The 19,507-nt window shown below is 41.3% G+C and overlaps 1 protein-coding gene across 26 annotated transcripts in view; it reads right to left on the bottom strand.

Annotated features, from left to right (window-relative positions):
* picalma (phosphatidylinositol binding clathrin assembly protein a) overlaps nt 1-19,507 on the bottom strand; it is a 175,234-nt gene that overhangs the window by 55,708 nt on the left and 100,019 nt on the right. For 18 of the 26 annotated variants that reach the window (XR_011342123.1, XM_069890923.1, XM_069890925.1 and 15 more), the window contains 5 exons: nt 17,252-17,358; nt 17,109-17,150; nt 12,416-12,504; nt 8,085-8,211; nt 4,334-4,473 (listed from right to left, as the gene is read on the bottom strand). Coding sequence is in view for 25 of the 26 variants with exons in the window: in XM_069890923.1 (XP_069747024.1) it covers nt 4,334-4,473; nt 8,085-8,211; nt 12,416-12,504; nt 17,109-17,150; nt 17,252-17,358 (505 nt within the window). In the remaining variant the exon portion in view is untranslated. The remainder of the gene's footprint in view (nt 1-4,333; nt 4,474-8,084; nt 8,212-12,415; nt 12,505-17,108; nt 17,151-17,251; nt 17,359-19,507) is intronic. The other 8 variants (XM_069890936.1, XM_069890912.1, XM_069890910.1 and 5 more) reach the window with 1 other exon arrangement.

The following is a 19,507-nucleotide window of genomic DNA, read 5'->3' as shown; positions in this document are numbered from 1 at the left end:
CATGAAGACATCGCACAGGACGGTGCTTCCGCCGTTCAGAGTCGGGAGGTCTCAGAACCGCAGGCCCCTGATGGCAGTCCTGAAGGCTCGAGTCTCCTCGTCGGACTTCTGGTCCCGGGTGAGCTGGTCAAAGTCGAGGCCGGGCGTCAGCACGCAGATGGCCGGTCGCGAGAGTGCATCGATGATCACGTTGTCCTTCACCGCCTTGTGCCAAATGTCAGTGGTAAACTCCGACACGAAGGAGAGGTGACGCTGCTGGTGGGCCGACCAGGGGGTCCTTCGCCATCACGAGTGCCTGTGAGGGGTTTGTGGTCAGTGAAGATGGTAAAAGTCTTCCCCTCCAAGAAATAGCGGAAATGCCTTACCGCCAGGTACATGGCCAGTAACTCACGGTCAAAAGCGCTATACTTGCACTCTGAAGGGCAGAGAAGCCAGCTGAAGAATGCAAGTAGCTTCCATTGTCCATTCTGCTGCTCCAGGATGGCACTAATGGCTGTGGCAGAGGCATCGACGGAGAGTGGGCGAGCATGGTAGCCTTCGCGAGTGCGTCCTTGGTGGCCTCAAATGCACCACAGTCTTCTGGGGTCCAGGTGAACACTTTGTGCTTGGCTGCGATGAGGGCGAAAAGTGGCTGCATGATGCGCGCAGCTCCCGGGATGAATCGGTTGTAGAAGTTGACCATACCCGCAAACTTCTGCAGTCCCTTGAAATTGTCTGGACGTGGGAACTCCGTGATAGCGGAAAACTTCGTAGCGGCAGGCATGGCTCCCTCGGCCATGATGGTATGGCCCAGGAACTGCATGGACTCTTTCCCAAACTGGCACTTGGCTGGGTTGATAGTGAGGCCGAAGTCGGCCAGCCGGGAGAAGAGGGAGCGCAGGTGGGCCTTGTGTTGCGCCCAATTCCTGCTGGCAATTAGGATGTTGTCTAAGTAAATGAAGACAAAATCCAGGTCCCTGCCCACTGAGTCCATGAGACGCTGGAAGGTCTGAGCGGCGTTCTTGAGCCCGAATGGCATGCGAAGGAATTTGAACAAGCCGAAGGGAGTGATGGCCATCTTGGGTATGTCTTCAGGGTGCGCCACGATTTGGTGCTACCCGCACACCATGCAGGTTGGCCGTAAAGTCCTGGATGCGAGGGATGGGGTAACGGTCAGGAACTGTTGCCTCGTTGTGCAGTCGATAGTCTCCGCAGGGGCACCAGCCGCCGGAGGCTTTTGGGACCAGGTGGAGTGGCGAGGCCCACGGGCTGTCGGACCACTGAATGATCCCCAGCTCAAACAGATGCGAAAACTCCTCATTCGCCATCTGGAGCTTGTCAGGCGTGCCTTGACGTGAACTGGTAGGCCCTGGGTGGGGATGTGGTGGAATACCCCGTGGCGCGGTGAGGCAGTGAAGAATTGTGGCTTGAGGAGGGTCAGAAAATTGTCTAGGATTTGCTGGAACTCGTCTCTGGGTGTGCTGATCGTGGCCATCTGCAGATATTCTGTGTGGGAGAGATCGAGGCGTACGACCTAGAAAGTACAGGCGGCCACCAGGCGCCTACCTCGAATGTCCACCAGAAGCCCGTGGACGAGGAGGAAGTCGGCACCCAGGATGGGAGTCGGAAGGGATGAGACAGTGAACCTCCACGAGAACTTGCGTCGGCTGATCTGGAAGTGGACTTTCTTGTCTCCATACATCCAGGTCTCTTTGTGTTGGCCGCACGGAGGGGAGGTCCTCAAGGTTGGTTCTTGGACTCGATAGCTGTGGTTGGGATGACGCTGATCTGGGCCCCAGTGTTGATGAGGAACTGCCGGCCACTAACCAAGTCCCGCAGATAGAGGAGGCTGTGTCCTTGGCCAACCGCCGCAGCCATTAACAGCGGCCAGCCTGCTCATTTCCCTGGAATGAGCAGAGCTGACGACACTTCTGAGCCTTGGCTCCCTAGTGCTGGTGGTAGAAGTAGAGGGCTGGAGGAGATGCCGTGCCCCTGGTTATGCTCTTGGTGGCCCCTGCAGGGGCCAGATGCTCTACCTCAGCGCTAGGGGCGGGATTGGTGTGGTCATGCCCGTGCCTCGTGACCTGCTGGACTGCCGAGCCCTCCGGGAATCACTCGAGCCATAGCTCTTGGGCCTTCTGAGCGATCTTCCTCGGGATGGTAAAGCTCTCTTGGGCCAGTAACAGCCGGATGTCCATGGGCAGATAGTCAAGGAAAATGCGCTCGAAAGTGGCAAATTGATGTGATCACCCATGAGCGCGAGCATCTCGTCCATCAGTTCCATCGGGGACCTGTCCCCCGAGGCATCGAGGTGTAGCATCTGAGTGGCACGCTGGCACCTGGATAGTCCAAGGGATCCAGTGAGCACTCACTTGATGGTCTCATATTTGTCTTCGGCAGGTGGGTGCTGAACGAGGTGCAGCATGGTGTTTGGTGGTGGCCTAGTCCAGGGCAGCAACCACATGGTAGAATTTGGTCATATCAGATGAAATCTCACGGAGGTGAAACTGAGCCTCCACGTGGCCAAACCAGGTCTCCGGCTCCTGAACCCATAAGTCAGGCAGCTTGACAGCAATAGCACTGATACCAGGTTCGCTCATGATGGGTTCAAAGACATTTGAACCAGTTGGGGCCACCAATTGTAGCAGCAGCTACACTGCTACTGAAAGAACACAACCAGACAGGTTGAGCTCAGTGTGCAGAACTTATTTATTGCAGGCTGCTGGGCTGGACTTATACTCCCAGCCCAGACCTGACTGAGAACCGCGCTGGTGGGGAGCTGATGTCACCCGGGCATCATGTGGACCCCCAGTGTGGGATCTGAGCCCTGTGTTGAGAAGAAGGGGAAACCCCCAATGGTGCCATTTTGGGCGGCTGACCCACCGCGTGGATTACAAGAGGGGCAGATTCGCCTGCCAATTGGTGTGCCGCCACACATTCTCATTTCAAGCAGAAATGGGGCCAGAGATTCCCTGATTACAGTTGGGTTGGTGGGGAGGGGGAAGAGAGAAAGAGTGCACTTCAAAGAAGCTGCTATCTGAATGAAAATTTCTCCCATGACACAATTCTGAAACGAGCACCTGTTTTGAAAGTTTGGGGTGAACTATGTTAACCACATAGACTGTCCAACATAGCCCACTGACAGCAACTCTCATCTTAATGCTGGGGATGTTGGCCTTGGGCATACTGGCATTGATTTGCTTGTCCTTTCAATGAACTGAGAATGTTGCTAAGATAGCACTGGTGAGATTTCCTGCTGAGAATGCCTCTCTCCAGAGTACATATCTCAAATGCAAACTATCAGAGTGATCTGAAGGCCAAGCCAGAGAAATTCAAAGACTGCAGATGCTGGAATCTTGAGCAAAAAAAGAATTGCCATAGGAACTCAGCAGGTTATACACCAACTTTTTGGAGATACTGATAAAAGGGTCCAGATCCAAAACATTGACTACAATTCTTAGTTTTTCAGACTGAGTCAGATGCAGTCTCCGCCCAACAGGTATAAGTCACGGGGAGATCAAAGCCCTGGACAATTCTCTTATTCAAAACCAAGAAATAATTGCCATTTGTCAATGATAGTTCACATTTCAAAATATTCTTTCTCTCCATGGAGAATGTTCCCATATCAAAGAGGAACAACATAAAGCTCCAATTCGGATATCCTGAGAACTCTGGTTAGAGTAACCTCTTACTCCTGTGAGTGAGTAATGAGTCATCGCTGGGGGCGGCCCCCCCCCCAAATTGCCAGGGAGGAAAAATTCTAAGGAACTTGGATCATGGTGTGAAAGGCCCGGGAGGTCTTGCCTTCCCAGGAATTTCATCTAGGTCCAAGTATGATCACTGCTCACCCGCAGTATGAAAAGGCCTAATGGTAGCACCAGATCCAGTAAGTGAGCCCTGCAGATTCATGTGAAGTGTTGCTTCACTTGGAAGGACTGTTTGGGGCTCTTGATCCCTACTCCTGTAGCTGCAGGAGGTGCTGCACTTGTGCCCACACCTCCTCTCTCACCACCATTTGGGCCTCTAGTTCCCTAATGTGCTTAGTATTTCTAGCATTATCGATTTCCAGCAATTGTTCTGTATCTCAGAATTCAAGTATTCGTTCCCCCCCCAACTACTTTCCTCATTTATGTCCTATTCAAATCTTCTCTTCAACATAAACACTTCTCACTTTTCCCAGTAATGATAAAAAGATGCGTGCTGCGAAACATTAACTTTTCACTCCACAAATACTGTCTTGCCCTGCTGAGCAATTCAATATCGTCAGTATTTTGGATTTTGAAATCGTATTTACCAGTCAAATTCAGAAAGCAGCTCAAAAAGCCCAAAGTAAAACCAGTTGCCAAGTTCATACCTGTTGGAAGAACTAGGGGTAGAGAAGAGATCTATGGCTGCTGATGTGTTGATACTTCCACCCGAAGTAGAACTGGGTGATGCCGCAGTTGTTCCAGAAGGTGGGTAGGATTTCTTTGCAAGTTCCCTCAATCGTTGCTCCTGTTAGAAAACAACTCTAACTATTTAACAGACATGAGAAAACAGCTTTAATCAGCCACAAATAATGTCAATGTAGCAGCTGTTTAACATATTACTCAAATTTAATTGGAAAAATTAAATTAATTTTTATGCAGTTTATTACATTAAATTTGTGTCTTCCTTTTACATTTTCATAATTCGTATCAACATGAGGGAATTCACTTTATATTGATTTTGAAATACTTTACATTTTTAATGAAAAAAAGCACAAGTCATTATGATCTAATTAAGCACAAGACCCAAGTTTGGACAATTCTATGATTGTGGGCAAAAAAAACCTCGAAAGAACACCAAAAGCTGCACTACGGTTTGAGTAGATGGCAAAACAATATTGTCATAATCGAGGATTTAGCTCTGCTTTTTGGGACCAATTAACCACAATAGCTCTTAAAAGTAGCATAGAATGGACTTTCAAAGTCAGCTTGCAATGGTAATGGATTTGAAACTAAAAATGATAATGTGAGTAGAGGGAACCATTTACAATGGCATGACCACGGAAAGGAAGAAAGATTTGTTCAGTGTTCTGTAGCATAAGAAACAAAAGCAGGAGTAGGCCATCTGGCCCATTAAGCCTGCTCTATCATTTAATGAGATAGTGACCGAACTGGGTCTGGATCTCCACCGTCTTGCCTTTTCACTACAAGCGCTAATTCCCTACTATGAAAAAAAAACTATGCCTTAAATATATTTAATGAGATAGGCTCTGTTGCTTTTGTGGGCAGAGAATATCAGAGTCACTGCTCTTTGGGAAAGGCAGCTCTCTCTCAACTCAGTCCTAAACCTATCATCCAAACCTTGAGGAGATGTTCCCTAGTTCTGGTCTCACCTACCTCCTTCTCATCTATTGTTTGTAAAAACATTTCCTCTCAATTCTCCTGAATTCCAATGAGTAAATCCCCATGATTCAATCTATCCTCGTGGGTTGATCCCCTCCCCCCTCATATCCAGAATTGACTTGATTAATCTTCTTTGTTCTGCCTCCAAAGCCAGTACATCCTTCCTCAAGTAAAGAGTCCAGAATTAAACCGTACCCTGTACAATTTAAATGAATTTAGATACAGTACAGTATAGGTCTTTTTTTTTTTTTTTTTTTAATTTTTTATTTTTCACACCATAAATCACAATAGCCATGATATACACTTTTTCTTTTCCACACATTTACAGTGACTTTTTCTCCCTCCCCCCTCCCTCCTCCCAAGCCACCCCCAGTATAGGTCTTTCATGCATAAGATACCAGGCTACCTAAATACACACATGAAACAAATTAATCTACAACCTCGTTCATCTTTGCTAATATTGGAGGAAATTCACAAGGACATGGGGCAAATATACAAACTCATTACAGACAGTGGTGAATTCATACACAGGTTGCTGGCACTGTAATAGCAATGCACTAACCGCTAAGCTAACAATGCCACTGAGTTGCTTTGCCTAACAAGTTGCAAAGTTGCAGCAGAACTTCCCTTTTCTTAAATTAAATCCTTCTAGCAATGAAGGCCAACATTCCACTTACCTTCTGGATTACCTGTTGCACGTGCAAACCAATCTTTCGAGATTCATGCAAAAGCATTCCCATGTTCCTCAACATAACGTAACAGCATGCTGCCATCTTTCATCATTTAAATAATCTGATCACCATTTTTTCCCTTCCGAGTGAATGAACTCACATTTACTTTATCTGGCAGACATTTGCCCACTCATTTAATCCATCCACATCTCTTTGCAGATTTACCACATTCTTTGCAAAATTTGCTCTTCCATTCAAATTAGTGTCATCAGCAAATTCAGATACAATCGGTCCACTCTTTCAAATTGATAATGTATGTCATGTTGTTAGTGTACATCATGAACAGTAGTGGGCCTAGCACTGACCCCTGTGGCATTCTGGTCACCATGGATTACAACCAGAGAAACAACGATTTATCCCAACTTTCTGCCTGCCATTGGTTAGCCAATCCTCTATCCATGTTAATAATGTACCCCCAATTCCATATGTCCCTAGCTCATGGATAATGTATTTTACCATATCTAACACCTTCTTGAAATCTAAATCTACAACATCCAGGTACTCCCCTTTATCTCCTGCCTTTTTATATCTTTGAAGAATTCCAGTAAATTTGTCAAATAGGACCTGCCCTTCCTGAATCCATGCAGTGTCTGCCTGATGTATTAATCTCTATCCAGCTATGTCACTACTTCCTCCCTCATAATAGCTTCAAGTATTTTCCAAACTTCAGACATTAAGCTAACTGTCCTACAGTTATCTGCCTTTTGTCAACATCCTAGTGGCATGACATTTGCTATCTGCCAATCAACTCAGATTTCTCTGAGTATTTTGGTAAATTTTCACAAACAGCTCTACTACAACTTTCGCTATTTCTTTCAATAAGCTGGAATGTATTCCATCCGGAGGGGACTTTATCTTCAGACCCACTAGTTTGCTCAGCACTACTGCTTTAGTGATAGCGATTGTATTGAGGAACTCACTTCCCATCATATCCTTAACATCTCTCTTTGGCACATTAGACGTGTGTTCCACCATGAAGACAAAGACAAAATAGTTGTTCAAGGCCTTGGTCATTTTCTACTTAACACGATAATAATTCTCTCTTCTCATCTTCTATCGGACTGACATTCACTTTTGCAAACTTTTTCCACTTTATATCATTATATGATTTTTAAAAATCATCTGTTTATATATTTGGGCAAGTTTACTTTCATCATCTGACTTTCCTTCCTTGTTGATTGCTGCCTTAGTGGTTCTTTGTTGCTTTTTCAAGTTTCCCCAACTTTTCATTTAATGCCTTCCTTTATTATCCAAGTCTGGCTCTCCCTCCCCTTGCTGTCCTTGCCTTTTACCTGAAATATACTTTTGTTGAGTGCAATGGAAAAAAATCCTTTCAAAGTTTTCTACTGCCACTGTTTCATCATACACATACATCATTCAGCATACAAATGCTCCTTCATCCCGTTGTAGTCTCCCTTGTTTAAGCAGAATAGAATGATTTTATAGTGAGGGGTGGGGGAATCAACAGAGCATGAATGGATCTCATGCTAAATGGATCCCAGTGGTTCAGCTGAGTACCGTATATTAAGAGGAGAACAGTCTCTGATGGATCTTGCAGGAGGATATCATCTGTATAATGGATGATTGACACCTCTGGGGGAAGTTAAATGAGTTGTAAATTGCAGGAGATTAACTGCAGCAGATTGTCTCTTGTCCCAAGTAAATGCAAATTGCTCTTGTGATTTGGAATGTAGATTACTACACCCACGCAGTATATATGTGTGCAGCTATACGAGAATATGTTTTACATAGTTTAAGAATTTCCATGCATTATATGTGTGTGTGCGCATTATATGCGTGAAAATACAGTAATCACAAAGTACAGGGGAAATCAGTAGTCTGAATTGAAAGGATTGTTCAACAGAGTTATGAAAGGCAACAATTCATCTTCACATTCAAACATTACTAATGAGTACACAATTCTTAAGTAATATCACTTTGGAAATTTGATTTGTCTTGCACAATATGAAAGAGGAAGAGAAAATAAAACAAAAACACAACACACCACCTTGAGTGCTTTCAAACGGGCCTGCTCTTCCTCCAAAGCAGCTTGTTTCTCTCTTTCATCTACTCTGCTAAGTGACATCCCAGTGTTAGAAAGTGATGAGACTGCATTTGAAAGTGTGGTAGCCCTGGGGGAAAATAAATACAAGAATCAGCAACTTAAAACACTCACCAAATGAACACAAATAACAGGTTTCAAAACCAACACAATTATTTGCATAATTTGTACATTAACTATCTTACAAGACTGAATATATCAAAATCCTTTCTTTTAGAAAATAATTAACCAATTGAGATGAATTTCAGTTTCACAGAATTCAAAGAAACAGCTAAATTCATTAATGAATGTAGCAAATCAATGTATTTTTACATTCTAATCTTATAGAAGTTTAGTTTGCTCAAATAATTTTAAAAATTGGAGACTGGTTTATCAAATCCCATTGGAGAAATTTTGACACCAACTGATGCCTTGTGCCAAGCACAATAGGTTTGCAGACTATTTATAATGTTCAATTATATTCCCCTTCCCACCTTCAACAGACGTGTCTCTCTCCTAATCGGATGTGGCAATTCTTAGTACCCAGACCTAAGTCGAAGTAAACTAGTAAGTGACTAGTTTTAAACTTTTGAAGCCTATCAACTACAGTAAAATCCCCATTATCTGGCATTCAATCAATAGGAAACTCAAACAGCCAAAAAGGAAGAAAATAAAGGTTTAAACAAAAGTTTAAAATTGTAAAAGTAAATATTCTGTGAAGCAACACACAACCCCTTGGAACAAACATTCAGCCAGCAGAGCGCTACAGTCATGTCTTGCCCACAGCAGTTGTTTGAATAAAGTTTCAATAAAGTTGTGTTTAAATAAAATGGCAGGACCTAGGATGAAGAGCCAGTCGGTCCCACCGGGTAGATTCTCTCGAAGTTTTGCCCTATTCCTGCCTGGTAAGTTTTTTTTTAATCTTTATTAGTATATTATTAAGTAAGGCTTTATCTATAAACTTGGAGGAGATGGGAGGTTAATTAGATGGTGGCAATTAGTGTAGTTAGCTCAACGCTGTTACAGTGCCAGCGACTGGGGTTTGAATTTAAAGGAAGGCGCACTTGTGTGAAGGTGAGCTTGATTGTGCCAAGGGTTTGACCGGGACACTTGTTACGAGCCTAGAGGACCCCAAAACCCCAAAAAGATATTCACCAAGACAAATGGTTACTTAAACAAAAGTTGCTTTTAATTATCTTTAAACATGAAAACTGGATCAAACTTGAATTTATTACTATTAACTTACAACCCTCCTTCTAATTCTAAGTGCACGTGTATGTAATGTGTGTGTGTGTAAGTTTAGAAAAGTTCTTAGATACGCAGTCCAATCTCACTTCTCATTCCTCCAAGTTTCCTGGTTGCAGGCAATTCTTATATTGTGCACAGAATTTAACATAAATGAATTTCTCCAGGCTTTGGTGCTTGGAAGGTAAATGGTTACCAATCAGGAAGGTTCTTGTCAGTTTTCAAAGCGATTTGTTGTTCGCTGGACACAAACAGATCCCTTTTAATCAGCCACGCCAGTGTTTTGCCAAAGAAACTTGCCCCATCAGGGTTTTCCAGATGATAACCTCTTTCTTTCAGATCACCACAGAGTCATTTCTTTTCCCCTTACTTCAAGTGAAACATTAGGCAGCTAGTCCTCTCCTCTTGTATGGACCACAAGGGCTTTGACCAGGCTGAATTAAGAACTCACAACCCATCTTCCAAATGGGGTTTTTCCAGCTTGTCATGTTCCAGTCCCAGTTGCTGCTGAACTGAATTCTCCGTCTCTCCCAGAGAAAAGCCTGTTTGACTCTCTATGCTTGCAAAACCACATGATCCTTCTAGAACAACAAACTGCACTCAGACAGCCTGCACCTCCGAACTTAATCCTCCGAGTTCTTTCATGTGTTGCTTTCCAAAACAACAATCCATGAGTAAAGTCTCTATATGCACTCCTCAAAGCTTTTCCAAAGGCATTTGGAGCTGGCCTGTCTAGCTTGAGCAGAGCTCCAGTATTTTAAATGAGATCTGTTTTGAACTGTTTGTTTGTGACCTACACTAAAAAAAACCTGCCACAATTTATCTCCCAAAAACTTATCTATATACAATACAAAGCACAACATAATCCGTCACACACTTGCGTCAAGGTGAGGCAGGTTGTGCCGAGGGTCTGACTGGGACACTCGTGTGGAGGTGAGCTGGAGTGTGCTGAGAGTCTGACTGTGGGACACTTTTGTGAAGGTGAGCTGGGTTGTGCCGAGGGTTTGACAGGGACACTTGCATGGAGGTGAGCCAGGCTGCACCCAAGGCCTGACTGGGAAACTTGTGTAGAGGTGAGCCAGGTTGTGCAAAGGGTCTGACCGGGACACTTACGTGGAGATGAGCTGGGTTGCGCCGAAGGCCTGACTGGGACACTTGTGTAGAGGTGAGCCAGGTTGTGCCAAGGATCTGACCGGGCGGGACACATGCATGGAGGTGAGCCAGGTTGCACCAAGAGCCTGACTGGGACATCAGGGTAGAGAGATGGTCGATGCCACACACCAAAGTGACTCCCTATCCTTGCCTTGTAAGAATCTATAATCTTTAGTATTAAGTGCAGTAGTAAGGATTTATCTGTAAACTTCGGGGAGGGGGTTAATTATGATGGCAGCACCATTAACATAAAGGCTAGCGCAACACTGTTACAGTGGCAGTGACTGATGCAAGAATTTAAATTTTATAAAGGAATTAATTAATTAAAGTGAACCTTAAGCCCCTTTCAAACTTGCATCCCACTAAATTGGCCATTTAGTATCCTGGGACAGGAATGGTGATTTGGCTTTTCATACTTGACCACTCCTAACTGGGACACTGAATGCTTTTGCACTTGCAAGGAGCATCCCCGGGGTTAGGAGTATTCTACCTTCTACTGATGACATCATGATACATCGAATGAGGTGGACCTGCCCTAAATCCTGATCAATGTATTATGATCTTACATCTGAACAAAAGTAATCATGCATAATTATAACATAATTAATCTTTATGTACAGCACAGTATGAGCCCTTCAGCTCCTGCTGTTGTTATGCCGACATATACAAGGAACTGGGAAAGTGCGAGCAATATATAGCAATAGCAGACAATTTTTAAACAAGGTAAGAAAGTTGGTAGTACTATCACGTACAATTTATAAATACTGTAGGATAAAGCGAAGGTGGACCTGCCCTCCCAGAATTCCATGCGGCAGAGAAAGGGCTGTATGCCCGGCTGCATGCATGGAACATTCATAGAGGGGTTTCTCTGCTGCACAGTATTCTGGGAAGTCAGGTTCGCCATTGCTTTTTCCCCTCAGTCTTTAAAAATTGTGTACTATAGTGGTACCAATTTTCCCACACTGTTTAAAACTTGTCCACTATTGCTATTTATTTCCTCTCTCATTCCCCCACTGTGACTTTTCCATGGCAATGTTTATACCTTCATTTTAATCTTTTCTTCCTCCACTCACGCAAAAACATAGGTAATTTCAATTCATCAATGTAATTACCAGTTTCGCACTTGCCTGATTGCAACACAGGCGTGATTGTACTAGGGGTTGAGGCAGTCAATCCCTGTCATGAGATGACATAATCTACGCTGGCATTGAGCTGATTTTGCTTTCACACTTGCCACTTTAAAGGCCGATTGGCGTGTGATTCCTGGGATCACTTGCAAATGTGAAATGGGCTTTTTATAATTAAAGACTACAATACTAATTTTTTTTTCAAATTACTTTACATTTTGTACTGTCTTTTGTCTTTTAAATGGTGTATTCTTAAGCATTGTAAGAGTGAGTCTCAGTCAACCTGAATATTTGCATTGCTGGCATCCACAATCCTCATAAGTGCTGGATAATGGGGATTTTACTGCGCAAAAAAGGTACAAAAGAATTCTTCACACTCGCAAATAAAAATGCAGCTTCAACATTAAAAACAAAAACTGGTGATGAAAATAGCCTGTTTGATCAGCTATTTGATTATTATCTCAAATTTCTACCTCTGCAAATGACAAAATGACATTTGGTCATGTTCATTCTTATGGGGGGGGGGGGGGGGGGATTCTCCTAGATTTGGAATGACAAAAGGAGATCAAGTGCAAAATATTACATCTCAACACATTGTCAGTCTATTACATCAAAGGGTCTCTTTCTGCATTGCTCACCATACCTCCCAGACTGCATGATGGGGGTACAAATTATGGACCCTGCAATTCAGATATTTTGACATTTTCTTTCATGTCAATTCTGATTAATTTAGAAATTGTCATTACAACTGTTCAGATCAATGTATATTACCTGCTAGCAGCTGTTGAAGAGTCTTTAACTTTCTTTCCTTCCAATGAAGCTAGATGCTGTTCTAATGCATCAAGGAGACTACTTGGTGCCTATGATGTAAAAAAAAAACTACATATCATGCAAATAATGAAGTTTCTGTTTAAAAAAAAATGTACCAGATTTTTAATCATTTGATTCTGAAATTGCTCAGCAGAATTTTACCCTCTTAAATTAAAAAGTGAAGTTCTGCAAAATTTAAATAAATTCTTTAAATGTAAATGCTATACCTTTTATTTGGCTATTATCACACTAATTTATTCAAGCAAAAAAAAGTTCTCAATGAATATTTTAAAAGCTGTCCATTCTACCAAAGTGTTCAACAGGAAAGACTGCAGACACTGTGATTGTAGTGCAATGCACAGCTGTGTTGGAGGCACTCAGCAGATTGTGCCAAGTCTACAAGAAGCAAAGGGAAATAACAAACGTTTCAGCCCTGAGCTTTGCTTATACCCGAATGAAGGACTCAGGCCCTTTCCTTTCTATAGACGCTGCTCTGCTCAGCCTGCTGAGTTTTTCCAGCACTTTTATATATTGTGTTATCAAGATGGTAGTCCTTGTAAACTGGTCATTAAAACTATCCTAGTTCTGCTTATGCTGGACCAGAAAAATGCATTATTTTCACAGATTTAAATTTAATCCTTTAATTTAATGAATATAGCAAAAATAAATCCCTTGCAGTAATTTTAAACTGATGTTTTTTATTTGAAAAGATGTTCAGTTTCACTGCAAATTAGAAATTTCAAACACAAATTGGCATTGCTAATAATGTGTTCAAAATTGAATATTTAAACATGCCATTGAATTTCAAAAAGAAATGGAAAACATCAAGATCTTCACCATTGATATAGTACAACTCGATTATCCGAAATCGGATTCTCCAAAATCCTCATTTATCCAATTCTTTTTGGAGCCGAATGGACCCAATAGGTTGAAAAAACATTCCTTCGACATGAAATGAGAACAAATGTCCTCATTTCAGGTAAATACCTCCCTATCTCTTTCACTTTCTTTTTTACCTTCTCCATTGACTTTTCTCTCCAACTCTCCCTCTCAAACTGCAAGCAGTCCTAGTGTCATCAAGGAGATCAGCCTCCCGGGAAGGAGGAGGACCTTGGGTGGCATTCCCACCCCTCCTATCCCCTTCCCTCCCTCCTCGGCACAACAGAGCTCTTGACGCCAAATCCAAACCCTTCCCTCAACCTACTATCATACATGCACACCGGACTCCCTGGTGTGCATGTTTGGTAGGCCTAAGGGAGAATTTGAAGTCTGGACTTGGGCGTCAGGAGCTCCAGTGACTGTGGAAACAGGAGCCTTCTAACTGATCGGTGGTGGCATTGTGGCCAGCATTTTTTTTGGTGAGAATTAAACATTATTTTATTGCTTTAAAAGCCTTCCCTTGTTGTTTGTTTAAACATTGATACAAGTGATTTGCTGTTGCTAGTGGGATGTTTTAAAAAAAAAATGACCAGTTATCTGAAAAAAAAATTCTGACCATTTTGGATAATCTGAGTTGTACTGTATTTACTTTAAACAAATGGCACTTTATAAACAAAATGTAATTGCGTGGTTAGAAAATCAGTTTTTATATTTCAGTTGACGCATTTCAAGATAGAAAACTATTAATGACTGATTTTATGAACATGCTAAAATGACCTACAGTAAAAATTTGGCTGTAAATTGAATCTTCAAAATCCCATTTATTGTTTCATGGTCAATTACTATTTCATGGTCAAAGTCAAACCATATTTGTCAACTTTTGATTTCCCATGCCAAAGTCGCACTTTGCAATTAAAGCAACATGGAAATAAGGCTAGATGGGAGTAGAGATCAAACTTGTACACAAAATGAACATAAGACGCAAATTAAAAAATGGTAACATTGAAAGAGAAGATACAAAGTGGTAGGTGGACACATCTATTAAATTGAAGAAAAATTACCATTTGCTGCAGCCAGAGTGCTCAAAGGAACATTTCTGTTACATGGGATTTGCAAAGGGGTTTTCAGCAATTAAGCAAATATACTAAAGAAAATGCAAAGAATTGTAGATGCATAGCAAATATGAGCTGAAGACCAGTCAGCCCTTCAAGCCTATTACCCTTCATGGTAATCATGGCTGATCAAATGATTTCAAGATCTTGATCCTTCTTGCTACAAGAGCAAAATCCAACTCCCTTCTGAATATATCAAATAAACTGTGGTAGGGAGTTCTACAAGTTGACAACTCAGTAAAAAAGTTTCCTTATCTGTGTCCTAAATGACTTACCCCTTATCCAAAGACTGGTATCCCTTGATCTAGACTTTTCCCAACATAAGCAGCATTCATCCTGCATCTAAACTGTGAATTTATTATCTCAATGAGATCTCCTCTCATTTTCCCAAATGCCAATGAGTCCAACTTTATTCTATCCAGCCTTCCTTCATACATTAGTCCTGCTACCCCAGAAATCAATCTGGTGAACCTTCATTGTACCCCCTCAATGGCATGAATGTCCTTCCTCTGATAAGTAGACCAAAGCTGTACACAACACTTAAGGTCCTTAGCAAGGCCCTAAATAAATATTGTGGGATCTTGCTGTTTCTATGTTAAAAGCCACTCACAATCAAGGCCAACTTGCCTTTTTATTTCTTCACTGCCTGCTGTCTCTGCATTCAAACTTTTCAATGACTAATACAACGTGAAACATGTGTAAATTGCACTTGTCCTTTTCCTAATTTCTCACCATTCAGATAATAATCTGCCAGCCTATTGCCTCCGAAGTAGATAACTTCACATTTAATAATATTGTATTGGATCTGTCATACATTTGCCCATTTTCCTCATCAGTCCAAATTATCCTGCAGTCTCTTGGAACCATCCTCACAGCTCGCACTGTCATCCAGTTTTGTGTTATCTGCAAACTTAGAGATATTGTATGCAATTCATTCATCAATATATATTGTAAATACAGTAGGCACCAAATCTTGTGGTACCCCACTAATAATTGCCTGCCAATCTAAAAATGATCCATTTTTTAACCATTCTCTGCTTTCTGCCTGCCAACCAGTGTTTTCTAATTCTGCAATCCAATCTCTTGTGCAGGATCTCAAAGGTTTTGAAAGCCCAAATACATCACATCAACTAGTTCACCATTGTCCACTTCACTGGTAACCCCTTCAAACATGGTGGAAATCTGAAAAATCGAAAGCACTGGAAATATTCAGCACCTGTGGAGAAAGAATTAAAGCAGCACTAATTTGGAAGGTCAGAGAGCAGAAATGTTTTCCTCCACAAGGGTTGCCTCACCAGCTATTTCCAGTAATTTCTCATCTTGAAATTAGCAAATACACTCAATCACCAGAAGTTCAAATAACCCTAATAAAAGTCAAAATTGTTTCCAAAATAATGATTTGGCTTTAAAATGACCACAACCACAAAGCATTTACTGCAGTGTCTCTTCTCACCTCCTCCAGGTCGATTTCTGAATGAATGGGATATCTTATGCAAAAAATAGAACTTTACTGTTTGGAGGTCAGACAATCAGAAAAAGCTTTATTGACAAGTGGAGTACTGAGAAGATATTTTCCTTCGTGAGAAATTTGCAACTCATAAACTCAAAAGACAGAATCTTAAAATTAAACCAAAAATGAGGAGTTTTTTTTCTTTGTAGGGTGGGGATCGTTAGCTTTCTACACTCAGGAAAACAGTGATCACTGAGTCATGGAGAACATTAGGCTGCAGTGAATAAGGGTCACGGGAAAAATCACAGGACAGCAGAGTCCAGGACAAGAACAGATTAGGTGTGATCTTATGAGCCAGCCTGAGGAGCTAACTGGCTTTCTCCAATTATTCCTCATACTCCTTCATTCCATATATAAAATCCATTAGTGAACCAGTCCAATGGACTGATGTTCATATTTTAGCAATGGTTTAAATGTTCATTTATATAGAGTTTAAGAATGGTAACTGGGAAAAAAGTCAAACTTGACGCATTTGAAAATACTGCACTCAGCTTAAAAAAAATAAAAGCATCTTTAAACAGGTGTCAATTTACCACCTGATAACCCAGTCTTAGATTACTTAAAATAGTTTATTAAATATACAGAACTAGATTCTGGTTATATGAGAGTATTTCAGTTCCTTCCATAGTGTACCCATGTCCTTGCACATGAAACACCTGCCATAAATTTTGAAACCACAAAAACCACAAATCTCTCGATGATTGTCAATTCATCCAGTTTTTTTGGCAGAACCAGATCCCAACATTTTTTTTTAAAAAGGAGAATCTAACATATTAAAAACCTAAACTACGTTGATTAGAAATTCTCCATTTTTTCACTGTGATCAAAAGGACAGGAATTTCATAAAATCAAGCGAAAGGTCAAAGGCAGAGGATTAACTGTACTTCTCATCACTTGAACTGTGAAGCTCACAATGAGTTTAGCCTACCTACAAACAGGTAACCCTCACTTTACAGCCCACCTGCAACCAGAAGTTTGCTCTTACAGAATTCACAAATCTCTCTCCAAAAAGATATGGAATAAAAATCTCTCAACAATAGATAAATAATTTTTTTTGCTCAACTTGATACAAGTACAGATGATGCAGCTTTGCACAACATAAAAATGTTTTATTTAGAATTAGAAAGCATATTTGACTCAGAAAGATGCCTACCTGAGAAAGATCTGGTATGTCACCCCTATCAATTCCAACTTGCTGTATTTAAACAAAGAACACACAAAGTTAGAATAAATAATGTGCAATTTTTTAAAAATCTTTAATATTAAGGATGTGGTTTACCATATAGAAAGCCTTACTTCGGCAACTTTAAGGAATTCTGAGATCCTTGTCATTCTAGTCAGGAACTTCTTATATATGTCAAGCGCCTCCTTGCACTGATTTTTCTTCATATCAAAGTATTTCTCTAACAAATGTTAAACAGTTTGAGAATTAAATGCATATTCAGCACAAAATTCCATGTCATAAGTATTTAAACTGCTGGCTTTGTAATTCCCTGCCACTCATGGCTTCAGGCACTGATCATGGTTCAACAAGTACCTGTGCCCAGGTATTGCTGTTTAATTTGCATTACCAAATTACCAGAAAGATAGATCTTCAACTGAGTAAATCACAAATAAAAGGAACAATGAATAACCATTTGTTAAACAATCATTCACTGATCAGCTGCAACTCCTGCATTGCAGACTTTTCACCAATCTGTAACCACATTACCATTTTTTCCCTTTTTTAAACCCTAAAAGCTGTACCAAGAATCCAGGTGTAAGAAGGGATCAGAGAAAAGGCAGGGCTAATTTAGCTCTTCTTCTTTCTTTGGCTTGGCTTCGTGGACGAAGATTTATGGAGGGGGTAAAATGTCCACGTCAGCTGCAGGCTCGTTTGTGGCTGACAAGTCCGATGCGGGACAGGCAGACACGGTTGCAGCGGTTGTAGGGGAAAATTGGTTGGTTGGGGTTGGGTGTTGGGTTTTTCCTCCTTTGTCTTTTGTCAGTGAGGTGGGCTCTGCGGTCTTCTTCAAAGGAGGTTGCTGCCCGCCGAACTGTGAGGCGCCAAGATGCACGGTTTGAGGCGATATCAGCCCACTGGCGGTGGTCAATGTGGCAGGCACCAAGAGATTTCTTTAGGCAGTCCCTGAACCTCTTCTTTGGTGCATCTCTGTCACGGTGGCCAGTGGAGAGCTCGCCATATAACACGATCTTGGGAAGGCGATGGTCCTCCATTCTGGAGACGTGACCTAAACTTATGAACAAGCTATATTGTTCCAAAAGAAGCAACAGAATGATTTTCAAACTGAAATCATTACTTGACTATTGTAATTACCAGCACAAACCTGTATTATCCATTCAGAAATATACTTTCCCACTATTATTTAAAAATTGAGACTAATCCTTTGATATTGCTGGGTCTTGCTGGCAGGGTCACATTGAATTGTTGTCATCCTTCTGGCAAGTTTCAGGACTTGTACGCAAACTTACAGGCAACACTTGGCAACTGAATTCTACCATTGGACTTCAAGGACAGTAGAATTATCCAGATTCTGTGTACTCTTGCAATTTGGTGGTATCAAACTGAAAGATTTCCTGGACTATTGGACATTATCCCTATTAATATACGTTACACAGTAAATTTTACAATGGCATGGTGAGTTTAAACGAAGCGCAGAAAACTAACTGGGCAAGCGAGATGCCAAATCATCAACATTTCACAGTAGGAAGCAGATTACTGAACCTACAGTTAGCCTCGTTTTATATACATCAACCTCACATGATTAACCAATACTCACAATTGTATGTCCTGCTTGTGTACAATGAACATGGAACAAAGCAAAGATGCTGGAAATATGTGAGACAGAATGGAATAAACAGTCAATTACCTGAAGTTGCTAAATTTGCTAGAAAGTCTAAGGCACCTTTCTGTATTTTAATGTAAATCAAAACATTGTTCTTCACTACTTGAATTAAGTTTTGGTGGACAAGTGAATAAATAAGTAAGATTGAAAGAGTACAGGAAATCAAATTAACATTTGAAGCCAATTTCTTTTGTGAATACGGTCACTTGTGGAATTTTCTTGCACATGGAACACCCTGTGATACATTGCTGAAGAGTCATTATGAAAACATGGTCTTAAATCCTATTTTTGACTCTTATTTTAATCTTAATTTTTTTTTTAAAAACACACCATGAATTTCAGAAATTGGAACAAATTAGACACACGGATCTTTAATTTGTATCACATATGCCAATATTTGCAAATATATGTGAAATTCAGTGCTGACAGTCTTTTAGAGGAGAAAACAGTGCTTTATCACAGAAATGTAAAGCTGGAACAATTTTTTTTCAAAAACAAATAATTCTAATAAACATTAAAAAAAAACACATTGGTCAGCAATTTCTTTCTCTGCACATTTTTTTTCCTCATTCCTCTCCTGGCAATATTGTTTTACTATTTAACATTTCCTCAGCATAAGGATCTGCAAAGGCCTGCACAGCAAATGACATTAGACAATTTAATCTGACAAAACTATTGCCCAAACAAAACCATCAAGAACAACTTT

This window comes from Narcine bancroftii, chromosome 7, assembly GCF_036971445.1.
Source record: "Narcine bancroftii isolate sNarBan1 chromosome 7, sNarBan1.hap1, whole genome shotgun sequence".
NCBI lineage: Eukaryota > Metazoa > Chordata > Chondrichthyes > Torpediniformes > Narcinidae > Narcine > Narcine bancroftii.
Note: the sequence above shows the minus strand (reverse complement) of the source record. Positions and strands in the feature narration are given on the sequence as shown.